At 41.4% G+C, this 26,394-nt stretch overlaps 1 protein-coding gene across 25 annotated transcripts in view; it reads left to right on the top strand.

Moving 5' to 3' along the window:
• DMD (dystrophin) overlaps positions 1-26,131 on the top strand; it is a 1,076,492-nt gene extending 1,050,361 nt beyond the window's left edge. For 18 of the 25 annotated variants that reach the window (XM_042788288.1, XM_042788292.1, XM_042788293.1 and 15 more), the window contains 4 exons: positions 5,507-5,750; positions 6,106-6,229; positions 10,284-10,376; positions 24,452-26,131. In XM_042788288.1, coding sequence (XP_042644222.1) covers positions 5,507-5,750; positions 6,106-6,229; positions 10,284-10,376; positions 24,452-24,549 — 559 coding nt within the window. In that variant the 3' untranslated portion in view covers positions 24,550-26,131. Of the gene's footprint in view, positions 1-5,506; positions 5,751-6,105; positions 6,230-10,283; positions 10,377-18,193; positions 18,226-24,451 lie in introns of all 25 variants that reach the window. The other 7 variants (XM_032992771.2, XM_032992761.2, XM_032992772.2 and 4 more) reach the window with 2 other exon arrangements.
• The last annotated feature ends 263 nt before the right edge of the window (positions 26,132-26,394 follow it).

The following is a 26,394-nucleotide window of genomic DNA, read 5'->3' as shown; positions in this document are numbered from 1 at the left end:
GCTCAGGTAGGGACGGGGTGCCACTACCGGCAGCCTTGCCTTTTGTGGACGCTTCAGCTCTCAGTGCAGCAGGGGCAAGGTCTGTTTCTGCAGGACAGCGTGGAGGTCACACTGCTGTGATTTTCATTGATTATGACAAAATCGTGACTTTTGTCTCTGCAAGCCGCTATAAATAACTTGTATTTAAAATGTAAGGCGGGTGCTCAGAAATGAACAACTTTTGCCCTGATGGCTTGTTACGGTCAGATAACTATGATTTTACAGAGGAAACACTGATTCCTGGTTAGAAAAAGAAGCCATCCAGACAGGGTCAGTCAGGAGCAGTTTGTATAGCTTATCTACCTTTTAAAAAATCTTGTCCCTTTAGATTTCTATTTTCTAGTCTTTCTCCTGCTTTGAGTTTGTGCAGACCTTTTTTGGCTGTTGCCAAAGGTAATCAACAACCTGGGAGCTACTTTCTTGTGTGAACCCGGTTTCAATGGGTGAACACGTATTCCTTCCCATGCTGATCCTAAAAACGTCCTCCAAGTAAACGTTGTTTACTGCCGCAGCATGAAGACTTGGTGAATCTGTTGCTTGGAAATGAGCTGAACATGATGCAAAGCACGTTGTGTCCGGCCAGTCCTCAACCCAGCCTTAAAGCACCCAGATTGTTTGATCTCCATTGTAAATACCCCGGGCCTTGTTGCTGGAGCGTGTCTCCTTGCTGGGGCTGAGCTGGATGCGGTGCGAGTGGCTGGGCAGCTAGCCGTGTTAGCTAAACAGTCATCCTTTCCTGCTGATGTTGAGACAACTTTTGTTGCATACACTTCTGATGATTTTTGTCAGTGAAGTTTTAGCTCTCTCTGCTCTGTCTTGTATTATTTTACAGTTAGACTCAGCACATGCAGTCACTTCTCAGCAGCTCTGGGGAAAGCTGCAGCAAGTACCAGTAAGAAGCAGTACTACCATATTCAAAACACTTTGTTGTTACTCCTCTTTTTCTTCCGCTCTCCACAGTTTCATGCTTTTCAAAAAAGCGTTTCTCCTTCTTGCTTCGTGTTTTGACTTTTCTTTGTCTCTTTTGAGCTCTTTATTGAATTCTGACCTCCATTTGGTTTTCAGATGCAGTTTCTGGTCTGCAAATACTTCCATCTTGTCTTGTTACTTAAATGAAAAAGACTCTTTGAAATTGTAATTCTGAGGTTTTGCTTCTGGACAGTTTAAAAAGATCTTCTGCTTATTTTGAATTCTTCCGAAATATATTATCCAATTTACAAACTCACCTAGGTGTGACGCAGTTCTGACTGGTTTTTGTTTTTTCTTTTTTTTTCCAGTTCCAAGGACCTCTTGTTAGATATTTATTATTTATCTGCTAGCATTTTGAGACCATGGTGCTTTTGTGGCTTGCAAATATGACTTCCTTCAATAATTTATTACTAAAATCTGACTGTTAAATAATTTATATTTGCTAAAATGTGAGCATTTTAGAGAATATTTTCAACTGGTGAAAATGTTTACTTTGCATATTAGGCCTTCAGACTCATACTTAGTTCTACATCTCTTGGAATATTCTGATAAGACCGTTTCTCATGTATTTGATAGACATAATCTTGCTGTGGAGGGCACTATTACTATATTGCAATATAAGAGAACAACTCAATTATAAAACTGTCCCAGAAACATTTTGAAATTTCCCTAATAGCGAATATATTTCAGAAGCAGAGAAGGCAGATTTTTGGTGTCCATCTAAAACGGTACATTGCATAGGTTGTACTGTAGGATAGGTTATACTGACTAGGATGTGCTGGACTAGCATTAAATAGAAAGCATATGGGTTGAGACTCAGAACTTTTTGCAAAGAATTAAAATAATTTCCTGCTATTTTAAGGACTAAAGAAAGTGAACATTTCCTAATATTTTAGTTGAATCAAGGTCACTGATGTAATCCTGTAAAAGGGAGACTTCTCTCGTGTTCTCTTGTTTTCCTCCCAGCTCCTAGCTGTCCTGTAACAAGAACTCAGTAAGTGAGATCTCCAGCCAGAGCTATTTGCCTTTCCTTTGCTTTCCTGACTTGCGCTGGGACCGTACTGGGCTGTGTGCCGCGGGAGAACCACTAACACCCCAAATCTCAAAGCTGTCCTGTTTCCATGCAGCTATGGTGTTGCTTCAAATCTGGAGACTGATGAATGGCCTTCTCAAATAAGTTCCTTCTGTGTAGTTGCCAATAGCGAGAAAGCGATGCATTTCTAAACATGCTGTGGCCCCTTTTGGTGTTTATTTTGGCACTGAAGAAGGGGAACTAGATCTTCTGAGTGTGAAGCATCATGAGTAAACACTGGCACTGTAGTGAGGGAAAGGGGTAGGTGGTTAAGTTACCAGCTTTGTCCATTTCCTCAGGCCAGTGACTTTCTGTAGGGAGATTAAAAATAACATGAATTCACAAATTCTCAATTGTCTCTGAGAGGACTATTCAGCGAATGGGGTCCACTAGGATTTCTGTCACCAGGCAATTAATGCTGCCAGTGATAGATGTGATTAATAACTAATGAGCTCTTTACTACCCAGATCTTTACAGTTGCATAAATCAAGGTTACGTTGCATGCTTCCTCTGTTACTTTTCTTCATGAATGTTTCACAGAGGTGCAAGCATAGAAAATTGAATATGTGGCGTTTTTCTTTGAATGTTCCTCTTACTGATGTAGAATGTATTTTCCCAGTGATCAGAGGATACAGCAGCTTGCTTTGTTTGCGACAGCCAGATGTAAAAGTCACCCAGCCTGAGCTATGGTTAAGGGAGGCTAGGTTTCCCAGTACTGCCCGTGCTTGCTCAGTTGCACTCATTTAGAGAGGATTATGCTTTCATCTCCCCTTTCTATTACGTCCCACTTCATGCTGAAAATGTCAGAGCGTGCCTTTCCTTGGGGCACGGAGGCTTTACACTGAGGGCTCTGGGCAGTGCCATGCATGCTTGGCATGCAGCAGCACCACACAGCATAAAACTATTCCAGAGTTAGGAATAAGAGCCAGTTGTTCCCTCTCCTATGATATTCTTACAGCGGGTTTTGAATTCTTTCTTTCTTCTTTAATTTTAGTTTTCACTCTGCATCACTCTTACGGCTCTGAAAGTGTTTGCTATGATGAGTCTCCATTCTCTGGACCAAGGACAGCTGGACTGAAAAGGTGCAGCTGGAAAACTCAGTGACACAGGTGTTGTGGGCAAACTCACATGCATCCTTCAAAATGGCATTTCTTTGTTCCAACGGTATTACTGTGTTGAATTACAGAGCCCACAAATTCAGACATATCTCTGCTTGGATAATATGTGATAGCCTTTACAATTTATTTTTTGCTGTAGGATTTCAGAAAGAGTTTTTTAACTATTTGGTATCAGGCATGAAGGCATTTTTATCTCAATTACTCCCTGGGTCTCACTTGTTTTTCAGTACCATAGTTACTGGAAGGACTTTTCTGTATTGATCGTTGAGGCAGTAATTGTAGATTTCTTTGTAGCAAGGTACCTGATTATATTGTAAGTATGACTGAGTGCGTTTAGTTTCCCTTAGGGTGATACCTTATCTTTTGCTTTACAGCCCTTCAAACTTTTGAGTCTGCTGTTTATAGAGTATTGCCTGTATCATACATCTGGGAAATTCCTCACGGGGTTGTGATAGCCACTATGTACAGACTTTGTGAAAAACAAGCTTAATGATCAATCTTGTATAAACTTTAGTCTGCGGTAAGACCGCGTGTGATACTGTTGTCATGCTCATTCCTATTCCCTTTTCTGTTTTTATTAATTATTCACCAGTTCATTCAGCTAGAATTATCAGAAGACATTAAGTTATGTGGAAGGCAACACCCAGTATAGCCCTTCTTTCTTTTTTTCCAGATAATTTTCATGGACTTGAAACTCTGTATTTCATTAAAACAAAACAAAACAAAAACCTTATTTGGAAAAAACCTCTTCATAGTCTTCCCTTTTCGTGTGTGTTTTAGAGAAGGAAACCTTGAATTTTGGAACAACCTGAAGAATGATCAACCCTTTTTTTTAACCTTTTAAAGCTTCTGCAGAGGGATCGTGTAGGTCACACATCCCTTAAGGATCATGTTTTGAGGGGGTGCCACAGTCCCAGGTTAGGAGGCATCCGTCATGCAGCTACTGAGGGGCACGAGGATATTTGAAGAACAATTAGTAGCCTGTCTTTGTTCTTGGTGTAGCTGTCTTATCCATGTGAAGTGATGCGTACTGCTTTAGTTCTTGTTCTTGTCGTTTATTGGGAGGTTTCTGAGGTGCTATTAAGCCTCCAGGTCAAACTGTCCCTGTGTATTGTCGTTTGCAGGCAGAAATGGCAAAATGTGCCTGTTCTCACAACCTCAAATAAGAGCAAGTTGGAAAAAATAAAATCTGGGTCACTGCTTGTGATGAGTAAGCAACTCCCAGAGCATCGAGCCATTTTTCCCCCCTCTGGGAAGCTGTAAAGGAACATCATAGCAACAGAATCCCAGTGCAGTTTATTAGGCCTCCCTTGCCTACAAAGTTTCTGTTACAAGTTACTATTTTTGAGGTTTTGGACTGTGTTACCCCTAACAGGGTGTCAGTTTCCTACCTTCTGTGCTCTTCCTACTTGGTAGGTTTTTTTCATGTGGACCGCTATAGATCCTATTAATCTGTGGAGTGTTTTACTGAAGTAAAACTGGAGTTTTACAGAATAAAAGAACAAGCTTAGCAATGCCATTAAGATACAGTAGGCTGCAGCACTCCAGACAGGACAGTCCAAATGAAGATGGAAATTATAGCCCCAAAAGTTAGTGCAGTAGAGCCTAACAGATTGGCTCACTAGATTGTCTCTTCCTCATATTAGGTTAGTAATTTTAGAGCTAGGCTGGAAATGCAGCTACAAATGTGAAGAGAGGAGGCAGATGTACTGACTGACAGCAGAGTTGCAAATGAACTCTTGAGTTCAGTGATTTGCTCTGACTTTTTGTGTGGCTGCCTTTCTGTCTTAGCTTTCTCATCTGTAAAAGGGGCCGGCCAGGTGGCGCCCGCTTTGATTAGTGTTTGTGAAGTGCTTTGATCACTCAAAGTCCTCCGCTAGCTCTAATTACTCCTCGAGTGTATCCGTGCGTGGAAGTGAACGGGCAGTCCGACTTCTGCTAGGAAGGGTGATACTCCGGGAGCAGAGGGGAGGCTGAGGCTGGGACAGACCGTATCCAGGCGTGGGGAGGGCGTCAGGAGCCCAGCCGGCCTTCCCCGTCCTGCGCCCTGGGAGGGCATTAACTGTGAATTCTGGTGACGCAGAGAGCCTTCAGGCACTGCCTGTGCCACCAGTCCCTGTAACACCAGCTCCGTGCAGATCTGCGAGGTGCCTACTCGCATGTGGCCTCGGCAGAATGAAGGGCCGGTGGTGCAGGTCAGCCCCTGCCCCACTGTAGTTAGGCGCATCACACCACTACGAGAGGAGGTGCCTTCTCACCGGCCCATTCGGCTTCAAAAAGCTTTTACCACCTTGTTACTTCTCAACAGAAACTTGCAAGCAGAGTATGACCGTTTGAAGCAACAGCACGACCACAAGGGACTGTCTCCACTGCCGTCCCCGCCGGAGATGATGCCGGTTTCCCCGCAGAGCCCCCGGGATGCTGAGCTCATTGCAGAAGCCAAGCTGCTTCGCCAGCACAAGGGCCGCCTGGAGGCCAGGATGCAGATTCTGGAGGATCACAACAAACAGCTGGAGTCACAGCTGCACAGGCTGAGGCAGCTGCTGGAGCAGGTGAGTCCTCAGGCCTTTCTTCCAGATCTCTGTAGTTTTCCAAACAGAACATGAAGTGTTATCAATAACAACAACATACCAAGGAACCATAGCTGTAGAGGCTAGTCACAGAAAAATATTAAATTGTTCTACAGGCTTGCAAGTGAGAAGGTGAAATAATTTTTTGGTGTCCTTATTTAGTCTTCTTCCTTTTTTTTATTCAGAATTCAAATCCATTGTTTGCATGGATATATTTACTTACACACCGAAAATTGTGTGTATTGGTGGACTAACTAAAAAATACAGAGATATAAAGGTTTGTGCAACTGTACTAAGCTGTTAATAACAATCTCTTCTTTTTTTCTTCAATTTTTAGCCCCAGGCAGATGCCAAGGTGAATGGTACGACACTGTCATCTCCTTCTACCTCTTTGCAGAGGTCAGACAGCAGTCAGCCAATGCTTCTCCGTGTAGTTGGCAGCCAGACTTCAGAAACCATGGGTAAGATAAAAAAGTTCAGATTTTCATAAAAAATTATTATAGTCTCATTTTCCAGCAAAAAAAAAAAAAATCTATAAAGACAGGAAATACTCTTCTCTCCTGTTTAGTTCAAATGAGAATGAAGTAGACATTTGTAGTGGTCTTCTTTGTTATCTGGCTGTTTACGCTTTACATCTTCATTATGGGTCAGGCTTCTGCTTTTGATTATGATGCACACAGTAGCATGGATATTTTGACATTGAACACACAGTTCAGCCAGAGCTTGACTTCTGAAAACAAATATCACTAAAAAGCTAACTATTTTATTTAAACTGACTTTTGGCTATTTAAGCATGACATGTCTGATTTAAATGTACATAGTATTAAGTATGGCAAAGAGATTAAATGCAGGATTAATCATCCCCATGATAACTGATGTGATCTTACTTTTAATACGTCATGGCTCAATCAGTGGGATTGAGCTGTCACTCACAGGCAGTGCTCATCTAATGTCTTTTCTAAATATCACATCAGATGTGATAATGAACATCATATGAGTTGTGGAGTAAGGTTAAGTAATAATATTCTGTAGCTAGAGGCTGGAATTACTATTTTGGAGCTTTTAGTAACTGCTCTGCAGCATTTTCCTAATTTCCTATCTGTTATATAATTAGTAAGTATTTATTACCAAGTAGTAAGGATTTTCTTCTAGCAAAAAAGCAGTCTATTGTTGCAGCATCTTTAAGCAAATGTGCTTAAATTACAAGGTAGTATTTGAAGTCTGATGGTAATATTCAGCTTCATACACAGAAATTTATTTAATGTGTATTAGGGAGAGGCTTTGGGGGGGGGGAGTGAGAGGCGTAAGTGAGAGCTTTTCTCTTCACTGTGGTTAGTGAAAGAGTCAATGACTGAGAAATTGAATGGGATGGGACGTTCTACTGTGTCTCAAGTGCCATTGTTGTGGGAGACGCAGTTCAGTCAGGGGCTTTTTCTTTCATCCCAGGTGTAGGCAATAATGTCAGCCTGTGCTGGTATCAATCAAGATGGGTTCTGTACACCCTACAACAAAAAAAATGTGAAATAAATTGTACCTTTAGGAATGCTTAAGTTAAATCTTGGGAGCAAGAGTACAGTCACAGGTAACAGCAATTTCATTTGGGTCTTTCTTTACCTGTATTACTAGAGAGTAAATATTTTGCTATTTAGGACATACACAGCATACACAAAATGTATTGATGGAGTAGTTTGCATTGGCTTTCTGAAGAAATGCTGTGAATTTCATCACGTAAACTATGTTAATTAAAATACACAGGAAAACGTAGGAAGACAGGGGTTCCCAGGCATATTATTAAAAGTCTTGTAGTTTCATATTTTATCTTTTAGTAGGACAAAATACAATAATGTACTTCTTTTCTTTTGTCTTGATATAACATTATTCCCATTTAATTTGTGAGGCTGGAGTTAATTAATTAACAAGCATATTTTTAAAGCAATATTTAGACATGAGTTGGGGTTTTTTTGTTTGTTTGATTGAGCCAATGTGTGGAAGGACAGTGAGATGTTGAATTGTTATCAGTATGATCGTGTTGAGACTCAGCAAAGCAACACTGTTGGCAGCATGGAGCGGAGCTTTCAAAAAGAATTACTAACTGAGCTAACAAACTGCAATTAATTCAGTTTGTCAAGTCTCCTTTCACACCAGAAGGCTTTGCTTGCTGGTCTGAGAGTTTTCTAAAGTGCAACTTAAAATATTCTTAAATAGTGACGGGAACCAGAGCGCTGGTGTAAATAACACTCCCGTGCAGCAAACATGTGCCCAGTAATGAGGGAGTCACAATTTTTGAGAAAATACTGAGGATCTCTAGATCTCTCAGGCAATGAGGTAATGCAGTGGTAGCTTTTATGTATTTTTCTTTCTGAAAGGTAGACCTTAGGGTTTTTGCTTTTTCTTTGAATTTAGACCCTCTGCACTTCTCTGTCTCTCTGCTTTCTCAAGGAGAGATTACTGCAAAAGGTGTTCCACCAGCAGTGTTGTCCAGCCATTTTGTAAAAGCAGCAACCCGCTCAGATCCTAATTTACAAATAGAAGACCTTATCCCTTGATAATTTGCAATACACCTGAGCAGGTGGTAAGGTTCAGCTTTTCTTCTGAGTCCCAATGGGAAGGTCCTGATCTTCGGCCTTTCTCCGCCAGTGATGTAGCAGCAGAGGAGGTTCTCTGAGGCATGTGAGCCAAGAGGCTGTTGCTGAACTTTAATTTATTCAGGTATCACCAGAATATTTGAGACTCACCCAGCTCTCCAAGCCTTTTCTAGAAACACAAATAGGGAAGACTGTTTTGGGTAAAGAGAGGCAGTTGAGATCTGAAGGTGTCTTTACTTTTGTTGGGTTGCTTGGCTGCTGTCTTACTTTGTCATTTACAAGGAAATGCTCAGAATGATCATGGAAATGAGAAAAAAAAATATAAATAATCCATTTGAAATAAAAGATACAGCAGTTTAGAGGGTCAACACAGTTCAGTTTGAATGATCACTTTCCAGGACATTTGGAAATTGGTACCCGTCCTTGGTTCTTTTTGTCCAGGACAACAGAACCACAGCCCTCCTCTGTTGATTTTTAGGGCCAGGTGTCTTTCTGCTGATAAGGTACTCAGCCTGGGTTGAAGTGGCAGGATCTTGCTCTGGGTCTTCACCTTGACATCCCGCAGAGGCTGGAAGGACATTACTGCTGCTAAGGGGCCTCTGTCGCGGCAACACGCGATGCGACAGTAACTCAGGGTGTGAGCTGATTTGTGCGAACCCAGCACCAGGCAAAAGCTGAACGAACTGTGCGCAGTCTCAGCAGCTATTTTTAGATCATTAATGGAATAAAAGAAGCTGATACGAAAACCATCGCTTAGATGAATTAAGTGCTTCTTGCAGACACTTTACCCCACTTCTTGTACCGGAGTGGGAAAAATTGCTCTTGGTCAGTAATAACTCTTGTGAAACTCCTGGCCCTAAGGTGAGGCCGACACTCAGCCTAATAATAGGAAATATATGCAGTCCTGAAGTGTTCCTTTAGCATCTCTTTTAGTAGGCATTCTACTACCATGGAGCACCTCAGTGTTTAAAAAATGTAACTGCTGACAGAAAATTAGGCAGTTTATTACTCAAGTTGAGTAGGGCAAGACATGTTAGAATAAAGGGTCAATAGTCATTTTCAAAATAAGGGTGTACCTCTCATTGTTATTACAACAGGCAAAATTGCTTTTGTGTTTTAATAGGGATAAAAGAAATCTAGTGAAAAAGGAGAATCTCACTCAAAGCATATCCTTTAGGTTTATTCTTTTTTCAGGTGCTTTATTTGTATTGGAGGTTAGGGTCTACAGTACAATCAACATAGGGATTTTAGTTACCTGAAACCATGACCAAAAAACCCCCAGTAAAAATGAATTGTATTGAATTTCCCATTAAGCTGATGCCCTATAATCAGGTTATAGAAATTATTCAGTGGGAGAAATGTATTTCGCTTTATTAAACTGCTACTAAACCCTTTTACAGTACAATTGAATGTTCTTGGAGCGCCAATCTGATGCAATTAAACTGTCAGAAGTATGAATACTGATGCAGATGAGAATCTGGGTTTCTACTGATTTACGCAGCTAGGCAAAGCAGTGCTAACATGAATCCAGCATTATTAGAAAGCTGCTCAGTAGCAGCACTCACAACAGCAATTTCTTTTTCCATTAATAGAATAAGAGAAGCTGAAACGACAAGTGTCACATATGGAACTAAGTGTTCCGAGCAGACATTTTACCCCGCTTCTTTACCAGAGTAGGCTGTTTCTTAAATTCCTGTTTACTAATTAAAGCCAGTGTTAATTGTTTAAAATCAATTGTTTAATTTCACTTAGATCCTTAAAAAGAAACATAACAGTCAGCAAAATTCACCTTTAAAATTTTGATTGTGTACTAAGCAGAAAATGTGTTTCAGTGAACAGCCTTAGCTTTCTGAAGGACATAGGCAATAGCAAGCTGTTAGCGGATGGTTTTATAGTGGCTCTCATGCAGTGGTGTGGATTTGCTTTCCAGGCGAGGATGAGCTGCTCAGCCCTCCCCAGGACACAAGCACAGGTTTGGAGGAAGTGATGGAGCAGCTGAACAACTCCTTCCCCAGCTCCAGAGGTGAGCACTGCTGCCCGCAGCAGATGAGAGGAAAGAAGATAAAAGTGATTTCTGTTCCTTGATGTTTTCAGGGAGTTATGTTTTGGTTTCAGGTTTTTTGCTGCTCTTTGTTTTTGCTTTAACAATAGCTGTAGAGAAACCTGTCTTACTTAGAGTGGAGAAGCAGCCTGCTCCTCCTTTACCCTAAGCTACCTCCACAGGTAGTCTTTACTAGAGACATGGATGAAACAATGTCTGTCTGAAACTCTTTTTTCCTGAGCGTTTTCTTCTCTTCCTTTTTGCCATGTTCCTTGTCTCACAGCTTCTCTCCTTTTCAGTCAGTCCCCTTGCTGATTTATTTTTAATATGTCCTAGCACATTTTTCTTCAGTCCCTTCTCCAAGAAGAATCTGGTTTGAAGTAATACGAAACTTGTGAGTCAAAGTTCTTGACCTTGTAGCACTTGAGTCCAGAGTGATGGGAGGAAAAACAAGTGGGCTGCTTGTTCGTGCAGCGTACGCTGCACTTGTGTGTACAGGCACAGCATTTCACCCAGGGTTTCCATTTTGCTCGTTCCTGTTGTTTGCTAAAGATAAGTGTTTGTATTACTGGGATTTATTTGTCCAACATTTTTTCATTTAAGAAGGTCTTTTCTGAGCCCAGGGAAAATACCCAGCTGCCAAGAAAAATGACTTGGATTCCTATCAGGAGATGGGAAGTCTGGGATATTACCTGTTGTTGTGAAAGAAGGCTTCGACATAAACCTCTTGGCAAAACAAAGTCCCAGTGTCTATTGCCAGCCTGTTAAATGTTTTTCATTAGGGGCATAGACTTACCAGAGGGCCCCCAGCATGGGTCTCAAACCTCACCCAGAGATTCTTCTTTAGTAGATAAATGTGTTAACCATCATGCTAGACTTTCACTGAAGTCAAGTATTCTTCATTCTTTGATTCCAGAGCAAGCTCAGCTCTCACCAGGCATCATTTGTGAGCAGTGCAAAAGGAGAGGGCAGTATAAACTGCATAAGATCTCATGCTATAAATCAAAAGATGGAATTGTTTAGAAAGATATTATTGAAGAAAATCTAATACAATATATTCTTAACTACATTAATCTCCACTTCAGCATTATATGAAAAAGTCGTATGTCCAGCCCTCATTTAGCCTAGACGTTAATTATTAGAGACAAGGGATGAAAAATCTTTCAAATATTGGTATGTAGATTAAAATGGATTTATTTTTAAGGTTGCTGTGTACACAAGGTTGCATCAGACTGCTTTCTTATCGGTGACCCATCATTTGTGTAAATATGTTGCATTTAGGAGATCTTGCATAATAATATGTGTCTACATTTAGATAGCCCATGTGTTAAAAGTCACCAAATATGATATCTAATTTATAATCATAGCTGATGACACTAAATGTTTCTTCTTAAAAACAAGTTTAGTTTTATGTAAAATAGGAGCAATTAACGAAACAACAGTTAATGAGATATTTTAAATACAGTGGTTCGTTTCCTGTGTATAAATAGGTAGAGATCAGTCTGTTAGATATCACTCCCTACTAACTGAGAATAGAAAATGTTTTAAATTTTATTTTGTTGGTGAAAAATACATAGCTTCATGAACCAAACTGACAGAATATAAACTTTAGTGGGGAAAAAAGAACATTTGAAATTGGTAACATCAGTTAATATTTTAATTCTGTAAGTTAAGCTATAACTTCACATTTTCATTCTGGAGTTGCAAAATGTGGTCATTTAAATACAGAGAAAGAATGTATTCCCTTATTTTGTTTTTCCCTGTTAAAAGTGTAATATGCGATCGCAAGCATCCCCCAAAGAGATTGCAGCTTATCTACATTCCTACCTGACTAGCAACTGTAGAGGACAAAAATACTCTCGGGCTGTGTGGAGAGCTGTGAGTGAGGAGGAGGCACAGCCTTGTTTGACGTGTGTCGTCTCCTGTCCTCCTCAGTCAAGCCGTGAGAGCAGCTCCTGGTGCAGCAGCCGGGAGCAGGCGCAGGCCCTCAGCCAGAGTCCAGCTTCCCTCAGGACTTTTCTTCTGGGCCTGACCAAGGCACTGTTGGGCTGAGCCAGGATCTGCCTCTTCCTCTCTCTTTGCTTACACAAAAAGATTAGTCCAGCTACGAGAAAAAGTTGTTCACGTTTTGGAGAATTGTACCAGGTTTTGGCTAAAGGGATTAAGACCTCAGTTAGGTTTCTCTGTTCTTCATGTACCTTTTAATGCATTTGCATGAATGCCAGGTTTGTATAATTGCTTTTGGTTGAGGAATAAGAATGGTCAGGCCCTCTGTGGGAATTAGTTTGTCCTACAACCAGTGGAAATGGGTTTCCACTCATTGGTTGGTAGAGAAGGCTACGGACATCACCAATTTTGCTGAGGCCTCATGCAGACTTCCGGAGTTTTCTTCTACTCCCATTTTAATGATTAAATTATATTCAACTGATACCTGCATAAACAAAGCTCACATCCACAGCTGATTGGCTGCAGCCTCATGTAGACCTTCACTGTGAGATGAAGGATGCTGTGGTCAGTCCGAGAGTCCGAGTTCACAGGTGTCAGGGATATGAATTACGATTTACAAGACTGCAGGATGGAGAAAAGGAAACAGCATTGACTAATCACAACAAACCACTGAATCAGGGGCCTTTTTGCTGTTGAGAGGTACAAATCTATCTCAGGTTTCCAATCTATAGTAAAAGATCAAAGTGTAATTGCCTAAGAGTGAAAGCAGGTTGGCAAAGCAGCCTGAGAAGAGGGTGTAGCATAAGGATTCAGACATAGTGTGAGTAATATTTTATTTCTTTGCGTTACAGAATGCCTTGAATCTCAAGCTATTTGTAAGTACTCAGGAAACAGAACAATAAGCCCAAACAAACAGTGAGCACAGATCTGTAAAGAATGCATTTGCTTATATTAATTCTTACTATGTAGAATGAAAACATTGTCAGATGCAAGAAACTTAGTCATCCCAGTCTGGCATTCAGAAGAGTGTTGTGATACAGGAGTTTATGAAATACACTTTAAAGGTGAATTCAAACTACTTGGGTAAGTGGCACCATGTACTTACTTCTTTGGGAAGTAAAACTATAAGGAAAATTGATTAAATGCGCAAGATTGACTAGTAATAGAAGTAGCTTTGTTTCTATACTAATGCTGTAGAAGAAGCCTGCTATGATATTTATAGACCATGCAATTCCAGAAGAGCTGCAAAAGATACAGGGCACTCATCAAAACCTACCTAGATTAAAAGTGAGAATAACAGAATGAAATCCAGGAAGGGACAAACATCCATACAAATAATCTAAAATTTATACATGGAATCAGTGAGGAAATCTAGGGATATATTAAAAGGCCTGGAAAGTTACTGGAGGGACATTAAATGTGGGTTTTCTTTGTGACCTGTAAAAATAAGCGTGTTACATTTAAAGCTAAATGTCCAGTTCCAGCATGTCACAGCATAGAGAGTGATAAGCCTTTAGAGTCAGGGACATAATTCTGAGTATACTTTTGCCATTAGGATAATGATATCTTGGAGGAGCACAGAACAATGTGACAAGAGCAAACTGGACTCTGAAGGCTTTGGTTCATGAGAAAAGTTCAGAGCTGACTAAGCAGTGAAGAGAGTAAAGGACTGAATTTCTGTGCTTGGGTGCACAGATGTGTAGGTGAACATCACAGGATACAAATTAAAACCAAAATATTTAGTCTAAATATCATCAAAAGCATCTGAAGAGTAAGTTTTGCTCAGGTTGGGAAATAGTTTTCTAAAGCCAGTAGTAGCTCTTTGAACTTCTGAAATAAAGCAGTAGAATGTAGTAGTAATTTATTGTCGCTCACCTGAATATAGATTCATTTTGATTATGATACTTTCCAAGCTTTTGCTACATATAGTTGGTTTTAAAAGTACATCAAGGCTTCATAGCATGATTTTGAATGTATTTTAGAGAAGCGTGTATTAAACAAATCGTGTCATAGACCTTCATAAGCAGATCTCAGATGCAACAACTTGTGTTACTATATACTTTTTATAGGGGCTTTTTGTTTCTTCAGTTTAACCTTTTTGGCAGTTCTTGGAATTTCCTAAGGAGCAGAGGACCTCCATGCTCCTTGCACAGCTGACTGTTGGTGCCAAAAGCTGTTTCATTTCTGGAGAGGGAAATTCTGCTGAATACCTGATGATTGCTGTCCTGAAAGAATTTTTCTTTCCTTTTAATCTACAAGGTTTCCCATCCATTCCTCTTTTACTTTGCTGCTCCCAGCAAATTCACAACTGCTGCAGCTGCTTCAAACAGCTGCTGTGCTAACTCAAAACAGATGTCAAAGCCAGAGGTCTGACATTTAGTGGAAATCTACCACTAATACCACCGCAGTGATTTATTTGACCCTGCTCGATAATGGGCCACAGAGGAAAACATTTTCACGCTGTATTTGTGCCCAAGCTACTAAATCTCCAGGGAATTGGTTCATGGTTAGAAAGTAAGATTGGCAGGCCAGTATGTTTAGAGCCAAATTCATCTCTCTCCTGCAGCACTGAGGACAAACAAGTTGTACCACTTCAAGTGGATCTCATGGTGGACCAGGCTGTGATTTGTGGCTATGGTTTTGTGACAAATGCTTTCTATGAATGAAGCTCAGAGAGGAATTTAGGGACAGAACTTTTTGAAGTAACTGAAGTCGGTGAAAGAGCTTCCCAGGCTTTCACTGCAGAGCCCTTGGTGGTGTATAATGAGAAAATAGGAGCCAAGAAGTGGTTAGAAATGAGGCCATGATGGCTTAAAACAGCTAAGAGGCCATCACATCATGTGAAAACATTTGGAGATGGATTGGTATTCACTGTTATTATTTAACATAGTATTGCTTAATGCAAATGTTGTCTTGCACAGTAAAATTACAAGACCCCACAGCAATAAGTAAATGCCACTAAGAAGAGCACCATTTTTTTACAAGTTTTGTGTCATTTTTATCTCAGTTACATAAAAACACACCGGACACATCTCTCATGTCGTTCTTGAATCAGTCAGGCTCTGTCATGAACTGGACTAATATCCTAAGTGGAACTAGCAACTTTCAGCCCTGCACATAAAGTAGTTTCTATTATACTGACAGCAAATCGTCACAAAGCAGACTTTTATTTTCACACTTTACTGAATCAGTGGAAGAGTACCCTGCAGTTGTTATACTGTAGAGTATTCTGGAATTACTCTTCCAGGTGAGCCATGCTGGCCTCTTCTGCACGCTGGCGTCTGCACTGGGCTGTATCCCCTTCTCTGTGCTATGGTCCTACATCCCACAGCAGTGAGCCCAGATGACTGAGATCCCTTATCACTCCCCTGTGGCACAACAGCACTGAGTTGGCTGAGCTTCTCTTCAGATTTCTGCTGGGATAATGATGGAGAGGACTAGATCTTTCATGATTTACAATTCTCAGTCATCATGTAGACTGAGAATGCGTTAAGGAATCTAACAAAACATCTTAAGAAAAAAAGCTCTTTGCAGATGCAGATCCCTCCCCCCTGCAGCCCGTCCCTCTGTGGGCTCAGTGAGAGGGGCAGTGCAGTAGATGCTGTGCGCTCTCTGCTTTGATCTGAATCTGCGTAGATGCATGAAGTTTTTATTAGTGCCTCTGCTTTCTGGTTTGATTTGGTTACTCTGTGTACCTTTGCATGTGATACAATGTCATGCAGATTTTCAAAAAATAGAAAGACTCTTCTATTTTGTAGGGGCAGGAGATCTTGATTTGAGCAGGGATAACAGATAATTAGGCACCCGTGGATTGTGTATCAGTATTTTGACACCTTACAGAATACAAATTTTCAGAACTGTGGCAATACAGACAATCTTCCTCTGCAATTTATGCCAAATCATACTCCTTGCCTGAAAACTTAGACACACATACATTCATACATTCATATGCAAAGAAGAAAATAAAGTAAAATCCATTAAACCCTTTTTAATCTTCTTCCAGAAGAACTTAGTTGTTACTGTAGTAGTGCTACTCTTTGTTGCATTTAATAAATTCCAAGGCTGATTACTCACCACAGACTTTCCTCACCAGCTGTTTCGTGTGGTGCAGAGCTATCTGTTACCTTCAAATACATTCATTTTCAAGCAGAATCCAGTCTGTCTCGTGTAGATCTTTAAATTAGACACTGTGTAGCTGCAAATTTAGACAGGTAGGCATTTCTTATGACCTCCAAAAGGATCCAGTGTTTTGCATGTTGGCAGTTCCTTCTCTTCTCTGGATACAAGCCAGACCATCTTCTGCTGGATCTCGTTCATGCCCCAGGACTCTTGCACACCCAGCTGTACCACACTGCAGCTTCTGGAGGCCTTAGGGAGACCACCTACACATCTAAACCTTGGGGCTCTTCCTCAGAAAACCAAAGTATGCAATGGATTTTATATCTTCATTTTTAAGGATTTTCTGTTACATGACTTATATTGGCCCTTCAGAGGTTGCCCTAGCTGTTTCCCTTGCCTGGAGTTTGTAGCTGAGCGGTGGCTCTGACCTGCGGTGGTCAGTGATGCCATTCACTTCCTCTGCCCTCTCTTCCTCTCCTTTTCCACCTCTGCTCAGCTTTGCTCTGTTGCTGACCCTTGTTCTGCTCTTTGTAAAATACCTGCAAAGCTATTTGTCTTCCTTTCCTTCTCCTGCAGGCTGCCATGCCCAGAAAAAAACTGGACAGCAATTAGGTTACTGTTATGCTGACCGGTGTGTGCTCCCGTGTATATCTGTCTCTCTCCCCATTGTCCCATATGTCGTTCACATCGTTTACAACAGCTCTGGGGCAAAGATCATCCTCTTCCTTGAACAGCATCTACTGCAGTGACTTTCTCGCCTAAAGCTCCGTGCAGTCTGCCCGTACTGGTGCTTGCAGCAGCGCACCCCTGACAGCAGGATGCTGCTTCAGGAGGCAGCAAGCATCTTACTGTCACCGCCTGTGCCAGGGGAAGGGGGGCGGGGGAGTGTTTCTACTGTTGATTGACACCTGGATTTCTCTTTCTAAAAGCAAGTATGCTATGATAAGTGTTTGAGAAGAATCAGCATGATCAAAGTATGACTTCCGTGAAGGCTCGTCAAGAACATCTTTTCACCTAAACCCATTAATGACTCTTCTGTTTCGGCAGTACAGCGTGAAAGTGATGAGATACTTTCCCTTTTTTTCCACTTCTACTTGAATTTTTTTTCTCCCTTTCTCCCTCTGCCCCCTCAGTTCTACCATGCTTGCAGATCATTTTGTTGAAAACATCTTCTGGAATATATTTATCTCGACTGTGAGCATGTTATATTCCAGTGTACAGCTCTAGGTGTAAAATGTGTGCGTGTGTTTGTGTGTGTGTACACATATGTGTATTTATGAATGTATACCTGTATATATTTATGTAGGCCATAATAAAATGTAAAGTGTCTGGATGAATTAATTCGATGTTGGGGAAACAAGATTCTACCATTAATACTGATCAGTAGAAGTACTCAAATTGAGAAAATTTGGATGCTCAGAAAGTGAATTCAGATCTTCTCTGCCATCCTTAACCTCAGCTGAAAGGCCTGTAAGTTGACTTTAGTAGTTCTGTCAAGTGTTTTTGCTAGGTTAAAACCAAGCCACAGATTACAGAACTGTTCTTGAATAAATCAGCTCATAATCATCAGTGGATTTCAGTGCACTTTCAGTCTTTGTTCAAAGCAGGTATTTTATGTGAAATTCTTAAATGGAAATTGAAGTCTGTCTTACAGTATAAAATATATAATCATGTGTGGTTTTTTTTCCTTTCTTTGCTGATATTTCTTCCGCTTCATCTTTCTGTTCCTAAAGGAAGAAATGCCCCAGGAAAGCCAGTGAGAGAGGTTAGTGAGAAGCAGGCTCACTGCCATGGCTTCTGTTTGTCACAGCTTGCTTTCTGTGCCCAGCATGCGTGTGACGGCAGCACGGGTTTGCTTGGGCTTGGTGAAGGGCGGGGGTGGTTTTATTTTGCTTTGGGTTTTGTTTGATTTCACTGAGTGCATTCCCCATGTGTGCTCTAACAGTAGCATACCTCTCAACTTTCAGTGGAGACAATATCAGCTCAGGGATCTGCATTTTCTTGCATCCTCCCAGAGGTGGAAACTCGGGAATGGGGAGGAGAAAATAATACATTGAAATTAAGCCTCTGTGTGATAAAATGCAGTCAGCAAATATGCTGCAGTCATTGACTCACGTTCTGTTGCTCTTGTATGTAAGCACAACAGGGAGACCCATGTCTCTCACTGCTCTGCTCACATACTCACAATTGTATTTACATATATGTGTCAATATGCCAACCATCATCTCCAGTTATTAAATAGCTTTTTTCTTTTTCTTTAGAACAGTGAGAGTTGAGAGGTATAAGAGATTCAGGTGTTTTCATTTCCTGATATACTGTTGCAGAATGAAGAATGCTACTAACATTCACCAGCTCCACAGTGTTGTATTCAGCAATGCTATTGGGCAGTGGTTTTCGCTGTGCACTTCGGACGTGGTTGGTTTGATGCAAAATAGATTGGAGAATTTGTACATTGCTGCTTGTTAATGGAGGAAAACATTTTGTGCTGTGTTGTCATAGCACCTTTGAAAGTATTTCCAGAGGGCCATGATTTTTCCTCAGTGAAGCTGCTCTTCAGTCGCCTACCAGATACAACGTTTGAAGGATGAGTTCCTAGCAAAAATTATTATTAAAGATAAAATATTCAGAGCCTGCCTGAGTGCAATTGCAAGTAGCTGTGAAATGACCTTTCCTGCACAGAATATGTTCGGTGTGGAAGAGGTGGAAATTGAAGGGTATCCCAGTTGGCAGACTTCTGCTGGTGTGGAGAGCGAGGCTCATGGAAGCACACCGCACTGGGGCTTTTAGCAGAGCTGTTGTGAGCCCTCAGTCAGTGACAGGCTACCCTGGGTAAGCCAGGATTTGTTCTAATGCAGTGCTTTGAAATACAGTGGTTCTCTGCATTGGCTGTAGGAGCTGGCACAGGTCCAGCTACTTCAAGGTGTAAGATCCTCTGTGCAGGTTAAGTCTGTCCTCAAATGGCAGGTACTCTCATATGGATCAAAAAAAAGGTGCTTGGGATATCATCAGCAGACTGCACCAGTCCAGAAATTTTATGGAAATTATTTCATATTCAGCCCTCCATGTTCTCGGATCATACAGTCTGAGAATTGTTCTCTAATTCAGCAAAACAGGTTGTTGATTTTTCACTATCCTGATTCATAATTATGCATATTATTCAGAAGAAGCTTCTGCTGCTGAGGGCATATTTGATACAATTAATAGAAAAAAAAAAAAAAAAAAAAAAAAAAAAACGACTAAAAAACCAGCATGTCCTACCTGATCAGATTCCAGCAGCCTAACCCTAAAAAAGTTGACTTTAAGTTGACTTTGGTGAATCACTCACTGCTCTCCTGTTGTATTTGTGCTCGCTGGGGGTTCCAGAGCGGGCTTGGTAACTTGCAGAGCTAAATATAAAACACAATTCTCTGCCTGCTTATGAAGTGTATGAGCTAAGGTGTAGAGCAGCTTTTGCTTTATGTGTGAATCCATTTGAGCAAAGGCAGATCATGTGGTTTTAAAACCCACCCGGCCAGATTTTGATCCCATTACTCACATTAGGTATTGTCTTCGTGTGTAATGCCATGGATTTTGCGGCATTACTCAATATGAATAAGGGTATCAAAATCCAAGCCACCAACAGGAAGGATTTTTCTTTTGTCAGGGAAGGGTTAGAAATCTGTGCTGCTGAAAAAAGCGCTGCATTGTGTTGGGGTTTCTTAATTTACTTTCTATCCACTCGTTTGAGTCCGAATGCTCCACATTTATTTCTCTGACAAGCTGTGGTAGAGGATTGGTACTCAGTCATTGCGCCCTCACCCAAGGGCCTTCATTCCATCCAGTAGAGCCTCTAAAGCAAATTCAGCAGATGTGAAATGCAGCATTCTGTATGTGACCAGAAGCGATGTAGTTAGTGTCTGCATGAATAGGTGCCTTCTGCTTTCAAAAGCAAATGCACCTGTGTTAATATTCCCTCCATTTTATAAGTTTAAGTTAACACTGTCCATGTCCATTTTGAGGTTTATCGCTGCATTTCAAAGTGTGTGCTGGTTTTCTTCTTAAACAGTAGCGTCTTTCAATCTTTCAGTGCCTCAAGCATGGAGAAAACTTTTTCAGTTTTAATGTTTAAAAACAAACCAAAAAAGAGTGGAATAAATGCTTTCTTTGGTGGCATTACCTTAAAAAAAAAATAATGAATGAAAAGATACAATTTGTATTTTTATAAGTGCTTTTGGGGCACTTATAAAGTTTTCTTACTTGGTTCTTAAAACTGAAAACATCGCTGTCCCGCGTTTCCATCTTAGAGAGGGCAAGTAAGCAAGTATTCAGTAGCAGCAGCAGAGCTCTATAGAAACAGTGAATTTGAGCTCTTATTTAGGTGACGGGCGTTCTAGAAGAGAACGAGTTCGTTGCACATACAGTACCAGGAAATTACTGGGCGTGTTGTTCTCAGCTGTTTGCAGTCTGGCTTGACCTAGCTGTTAGGCCCATCTGCCGGGGAGGCAAAAACCCCGCTGGCGGTGCAGCGAGGCCTGGCTGCGGGCCGGCCTGCCCGCGGCGGCGGCCCCGGGGCTGCGGCGCTCGGCAGCCCGGCTGTTCACGTCAGCCGCGGTCAGCGGTGCTGAGTGGTCACGCTCTGCGCCACGAACCCGGGTGGCCCAGGAGGAGGCACGCGGTTGTTCGGGTTTCGTCTGCAGCGGGAATTGAGGCCTGTGCTAGAGGGGAGGGCTGTGGGGGAGAGGGAGTCGTGTCTCCTCAACCACCACGGCATGCCGCTCTGCAGCTTTTGTGGAGGGAGATCGGATTCGAAGCATGGTTGTTTAAAAAATGCGGCAGCGATTAACGGAGAAAAGAAAAAAAAGACTTGCAGACATTCCTGTAATTTTTATGTACTAAAAGATTGCCTAGGGATCCCTGGATGCATAAGGTCTTCTTGGCCTGTGTTTTAGTTGCCTGAACAGTTTAGCAGTTTGTACTACTGTGGCATACTTCTGAAAGACTTTTTTTCTATATTTTTGATTTAAGTTATTCTTTCTAGACTTAGCCTCTTTCTATGAAACCAGCTTGCCTTTGTTACCTTTACAGCTCTGTATCTGACAGAACAAAATAGTACTAACAAATACAGATTTTTTTCTGAAGATGAGGTTTAGCAGTTTGGGTCGCTCTAAGTCCACTGTAAGGTGATCGCTCTTCCTGAGCTGGGAAGGAGCGGTGTTGGAGTCCCTGAAGAGCCCTGGAGTCCCATCGTTGTTTCTAGAAACAACAGATCGCAGCAAATCTGGATGAGAGACTGTGATCCCACAGGCAGCAGTGCCTCTCGTGCCTGGCTGGCCGGTTGTGACTCTCACCGCCGCCCGATCTCGTGTCTGTAGGTTGCTGCAGATGGCAAGAAGAGTATTTAAAGCCTAGAGATTTCTTGAAAGTAGTTTGCAGGGTCAGGATGTTTGTGAGGATGTTGCAGGTCGCTCTGGTTATATCAGGGTTCTTCCACTAAAGCCTTGATAGCATGTGTTACTGCTGTACCTGAGCCATGTCAGAGTTTCAGGTAGGTAGAGCAAACCAGTGGCAGTTACCTTTCTGTTTACGTAAGCATCTGCTATCTAAAGTGTGTTCTTGCTTTCATATGGCTTTGTCAGATTTTCACTTTCTGTGATGTAATTTGTTGGATTGATCTCAGACTGCATGGTGCCAGTAAGAGAGATTATCCCTTACATGTGAAATAAATGTGGTAGCATACATTTATTTACCTTAAAGTAAACGATGTTCTGACCAAAACTTGGCAGGAATTTTCATAAGCTGATACTTGATGTTTTGATGAGCAAATTACAAGTTTTTGCTTAGGATGAATAGGATGGCTATACATAAATGATTTATGAATGAAACTGCTGTTTGATGCATCTGTTTCTCTGTGCATTAGTGCGATTAACAAAATGACACCAAATTAGAACCAAGTATTTCTTTGTGTTGATACCTGGCAAACCGTGCCAGGCACAACACTGCTCACTATCAAACGGGCAGCTTGTTGAGTAGTTATATAGATATGGCATAGTTCTGTGTAGTGAATGCTACACTTAAATAAAAGACAACTTTAGAAACTAATATTTGAATGTAAAAGGTGATAGTAGTTCTCCAGAAGAAACAAACTTATCTGGATATTTCTCAGGTCATTTTTTCTATTCTATAAATGCTGATGAATCTTAACCAACATCACCCCAAGTATCTGTGTACTGTAGGAACTTCAACAGTGCATAACTACCATACTGGAACATCTGGGAGAGGATGGTGAGTCTGATTTGCCCCACAGGAAAGGTTCATCCCTGTTGTTAGAGAAGACAGTTGTGTCACAAGGGACACCCACTGTGTAGGTGGGCAGTGGTAACCGCCACGCTCCGACACGTTACAGGAAGGGACTGCATGGAAGGTGTATCCTGGATACCCTCATCATGCCTCTTCTTCATTTGGGTGCTCCTTCCTCAAGGACCATGGCAAGGACTCAGCATCCAGGCTAACGCAAAGCATTCCTGGGAAGCAGGGTTGTGGGCAGATGGCGTTGCACCTCCCATGTTTATCCAGACAGTTATGCTATGGCCAGCACTCAGGGAGTAAATCAAACCCCTCAGGCCAAGTGACATACAGTTCTATTGAGTAATACTTCCCCTGTTAGATACTCTCAGTTGCTGGCACCCTGCATCTTGGGGACTTCTTGAGTTGGAGGTCACATGCACTTCTTTACATCTAAATAAATCCTTCTCCAGTGATTATTTTCTAACTCCTTTTTAAACTCATTTATATGTTTGGCCTCGATATCAGCCTGTGGCGATGAGTTCCGTAATAGAATTATGTGCTATGTGGAGTATAATTTCCTTCTGCTTGTTTTAAGACCTTCTGTCTGCTCATTCCTCCTTGTCCTTGCAAGAAATCTCCCTCTTCCGTCATGTTTTTTCAAGGAGGGAGTTTCCAGATGGGATTCAGTTGTTTAAAACGTGATGTCTCTGTCATTTGAGATGCCATAGGGTGTTAGAGACAGTCGGAGAGGGCTGCAGATCTGACACAGGACTTGCAGGAGATCCACGCTCTTCTGAGTAGCCTCTGGAGACCAGGCAGGGTAGGCCAAGTGCCTAAAATGGCAACTTCTGGCAATTTAATTTCTCTACCTTCAAGTCTTTTTAGACTCTAATTGTGTTGAAGCCATTTCTTACTGCAGATCAGCCTTGCTACCTTTCCTTTCCATTTGCAGCAGTGGTAAAATGAATGTGAGAAGTTACAGGTTTCATCTCCAGAATTCTACTCTACATTTATTTATCACTTCTGTGTAGGAGGACCACATGTTGTGGTTATACCATTTTAGGATCAACTGTGGGTGTGGGTGAGGAGAAATGTGCCAGTGAACCACTGTATAGGAGTTACTTGATAGTTGTGGCATCTCTGTTTTTGCTGGTCTGCTGTCTGAAAAGCAAAGGATATTTTTAAAATTACTGAATGAACTGCAGCCATTTACTTTGGTCATCATTTTAGCTCTCCATGCAGGTATCCTGCTGGGACCTCTTGAGTTTAATGATTTAGTTAATTACTGCGGATCTGTTTGTGTTTTTCTCCTTGATAGAACATTGACTTGTCAAACACTCGCAGCACCGGTTGGAAGCTTTTCTGTGATGTGTATGGATTTAATCATTGTTTCTGGTGAACATTTGTAATGATACAGCTTCATCGCTGCAGGGGGTTTTTTTGGAACACAAACATGCTGCCTGATTGTCAACATAGTTTACCGTAGCCATTCAAGACAGTATTACTGTTAAGTGTTCTGAAAAACTGGCAACTTTTGCTAACAGCAACATGTTAGACTGATCTAGGAGACTTTTGGAAAGAGGACTCTCCGGTGTTTGCTGGGGATGGCAGTGAGCAGTACATGGAGAATGATGGATCTGTGCTCAGCCTTTTCTGTAATACATTCCTACCGATCTGCTGCCGTGTCTTCTTCATTTAATTTCCTCTTCTTTGACTTTCTTTTTCAGGCCACAATGTAGGGAGCCTTTTCCACATGGCAGGCGACTTGGGAAGAGCGATGGAAACCTTAGTGACAGTGATGACCGACGACAAGGTGTTAGAATAGCAAGATGTGTTTTACAACTTCAGGCGTCCCGCATGGTTTTTATAATATTCATACTACAAAGAGGATTAGACTGTAAGAGTTTACAAGAAAACAAATCTATATTTTTGTGAAGGGTAGTGGTACTATACTGTAGATTTCAGTAGTTTCCTAAGTCTGTTACTGTTTTGTTAACAATGGCAGGTTTTACACGTCTATGCAATTGTACAAAAATTGTAAGAAAACTACATGTAAAATCTTGATAGCTAAATAACTTGCCATTTCTTTATATGGAACGCATTTCGGGTTGTTTAAAAAAAATTTATAACAGTTATAATGAAAGATTGTAAACTAAAGTGTGCTTTATAAAAATAATTGTTTATAGAAACCCCCTTAAAAAAAACACAAAAAAAATACTGAGGCAGTGCATTTGTTTAGTATCATTTCAGCTCTGTAACTGCATCAGAGAGATTCATGTCTTGTGTTCTTTTCCTTGCCTATCAAAAAGAAAAAAAGTATTTCCTGCAGTGACATCAGAACAACCAACTTGCATTTCTCATTGGTTTTGTTTGACTAGGGCTGGCTTAAAAAAAAAAAATCTCTTGAACTTCCAACTAAGGTAGTTATTTCACCTCTTTCCAATAAAACTAAGAATTACATTAATTACACAGCTAGTTTGCAATAATTAAATGAAAGAGCACACTACATGACAGAGCCTGCAAAAAATTAATGAAAAAAAAAAAAAAAAAAGAAAAACCCCAGAAGAAAGAAGGAAAGGAAAGAGTTTCATGACCACCCTATGCTCCAGTGTTTCCTCTGCTGACTAAATTCCTGAATGCTATTAGTAAAGGAACGTAGAGATTGCCTTACCGGATGAAACCTGTGGCCCCCGGTGCCCGGTACGCCGCTGGCGGTGGCCGCAGCCCGTGCTTCAGCAGCAGCCGGGCGAAGCCTCACCTCTGTGGAGAGGAGAGAAGAAAGGGAGAAGTTCCCTCCTGACCCTCTGTGGGATCAGCTTCTGACCCGAACCACCATCAGGTTGCTCGCAGAGCGTCTCTGCTTGTCCAGCTCCCAGTGCTCTTCATGAGCGTGAAGCTCCTGGATCCTCTGGAAAACGAAACCAGAGCTTTCCACACTTCCCAGAGTTTGCCACGTGTCTCAGCCTGCTAGAGCAGCCTGTCCCAAGGAGCTGTAACGCTGCGAGCAACCTTTGAGAAAGGCTGTAGAAGAGTTACTGCTGTTCTTGCACACATACGGTGATCAGGTGAAGGTAGCCACACTGCTCCATGAGATACTTCCCGCCAAAACAAAGGCCCTGGTCCTTTCTCCTTCCCCATTTCTGTCTCCAAGTAGTCCCGCACAACTAACAATGTGAGAAGGAGAGGAACTGATAGCAAAACAGATTAGCCAGCTTGACTGCAGCTTGTGCGAGGTGGGTTTGGGTATGAGGTGCTGTCAGCAAAAGCTTTACCACTTCATTTTCTTTATCAGCTTTTAATTTTACCGTAGAGTACGTAGAAACACACCATCTGACTTTATATTGCAAGAGTACAAAATCTGTTACCTCTTCTTGTATGAAGTGTAATTAAATTTGGGAAAGATTTTATTTTGAATGCTAGTTAACATTGAACATGGCTAGTCATGCTATTTCTACCTCACTTTGGTTTTGTGGTGTTCCTGACAATTACGTACAGATAATGTTACATCATCACCACGTGTCCATTGTGTGACGAGGTCTCATTGTTTAAATAATGCCAACAACGATAATCATTTACAAAAATAAGTACAATCCCCCCAGAACCTCTGCTTTCCTAATGAAGAGCTTTTTTAACACTTTATTACAATAGGAACCCTTGGTATTTCTCATGG

The sequence above is a fragment of the Tyto alba genome, unplaced genomic scaffold (assembly GCF_018691265.1).
Source record: "Tyto alba isolate M040663 unplaced genomic scaffold, T.alba_DEE_v4.0 Super-Scaffold_14, whole genome shotgun sequence".
Classification (NCBI taxonomy): Eukaryota; Metazoa; Chordata; class Aves; order Strigiformes; family Tytonidae; genus Tyto; species Tyto alba.
The sequence above is the reverse complement of the archived record's forward strand: the minus strand, read 5'-3'. Positions and strand labels throughout refer to the sequence as shown.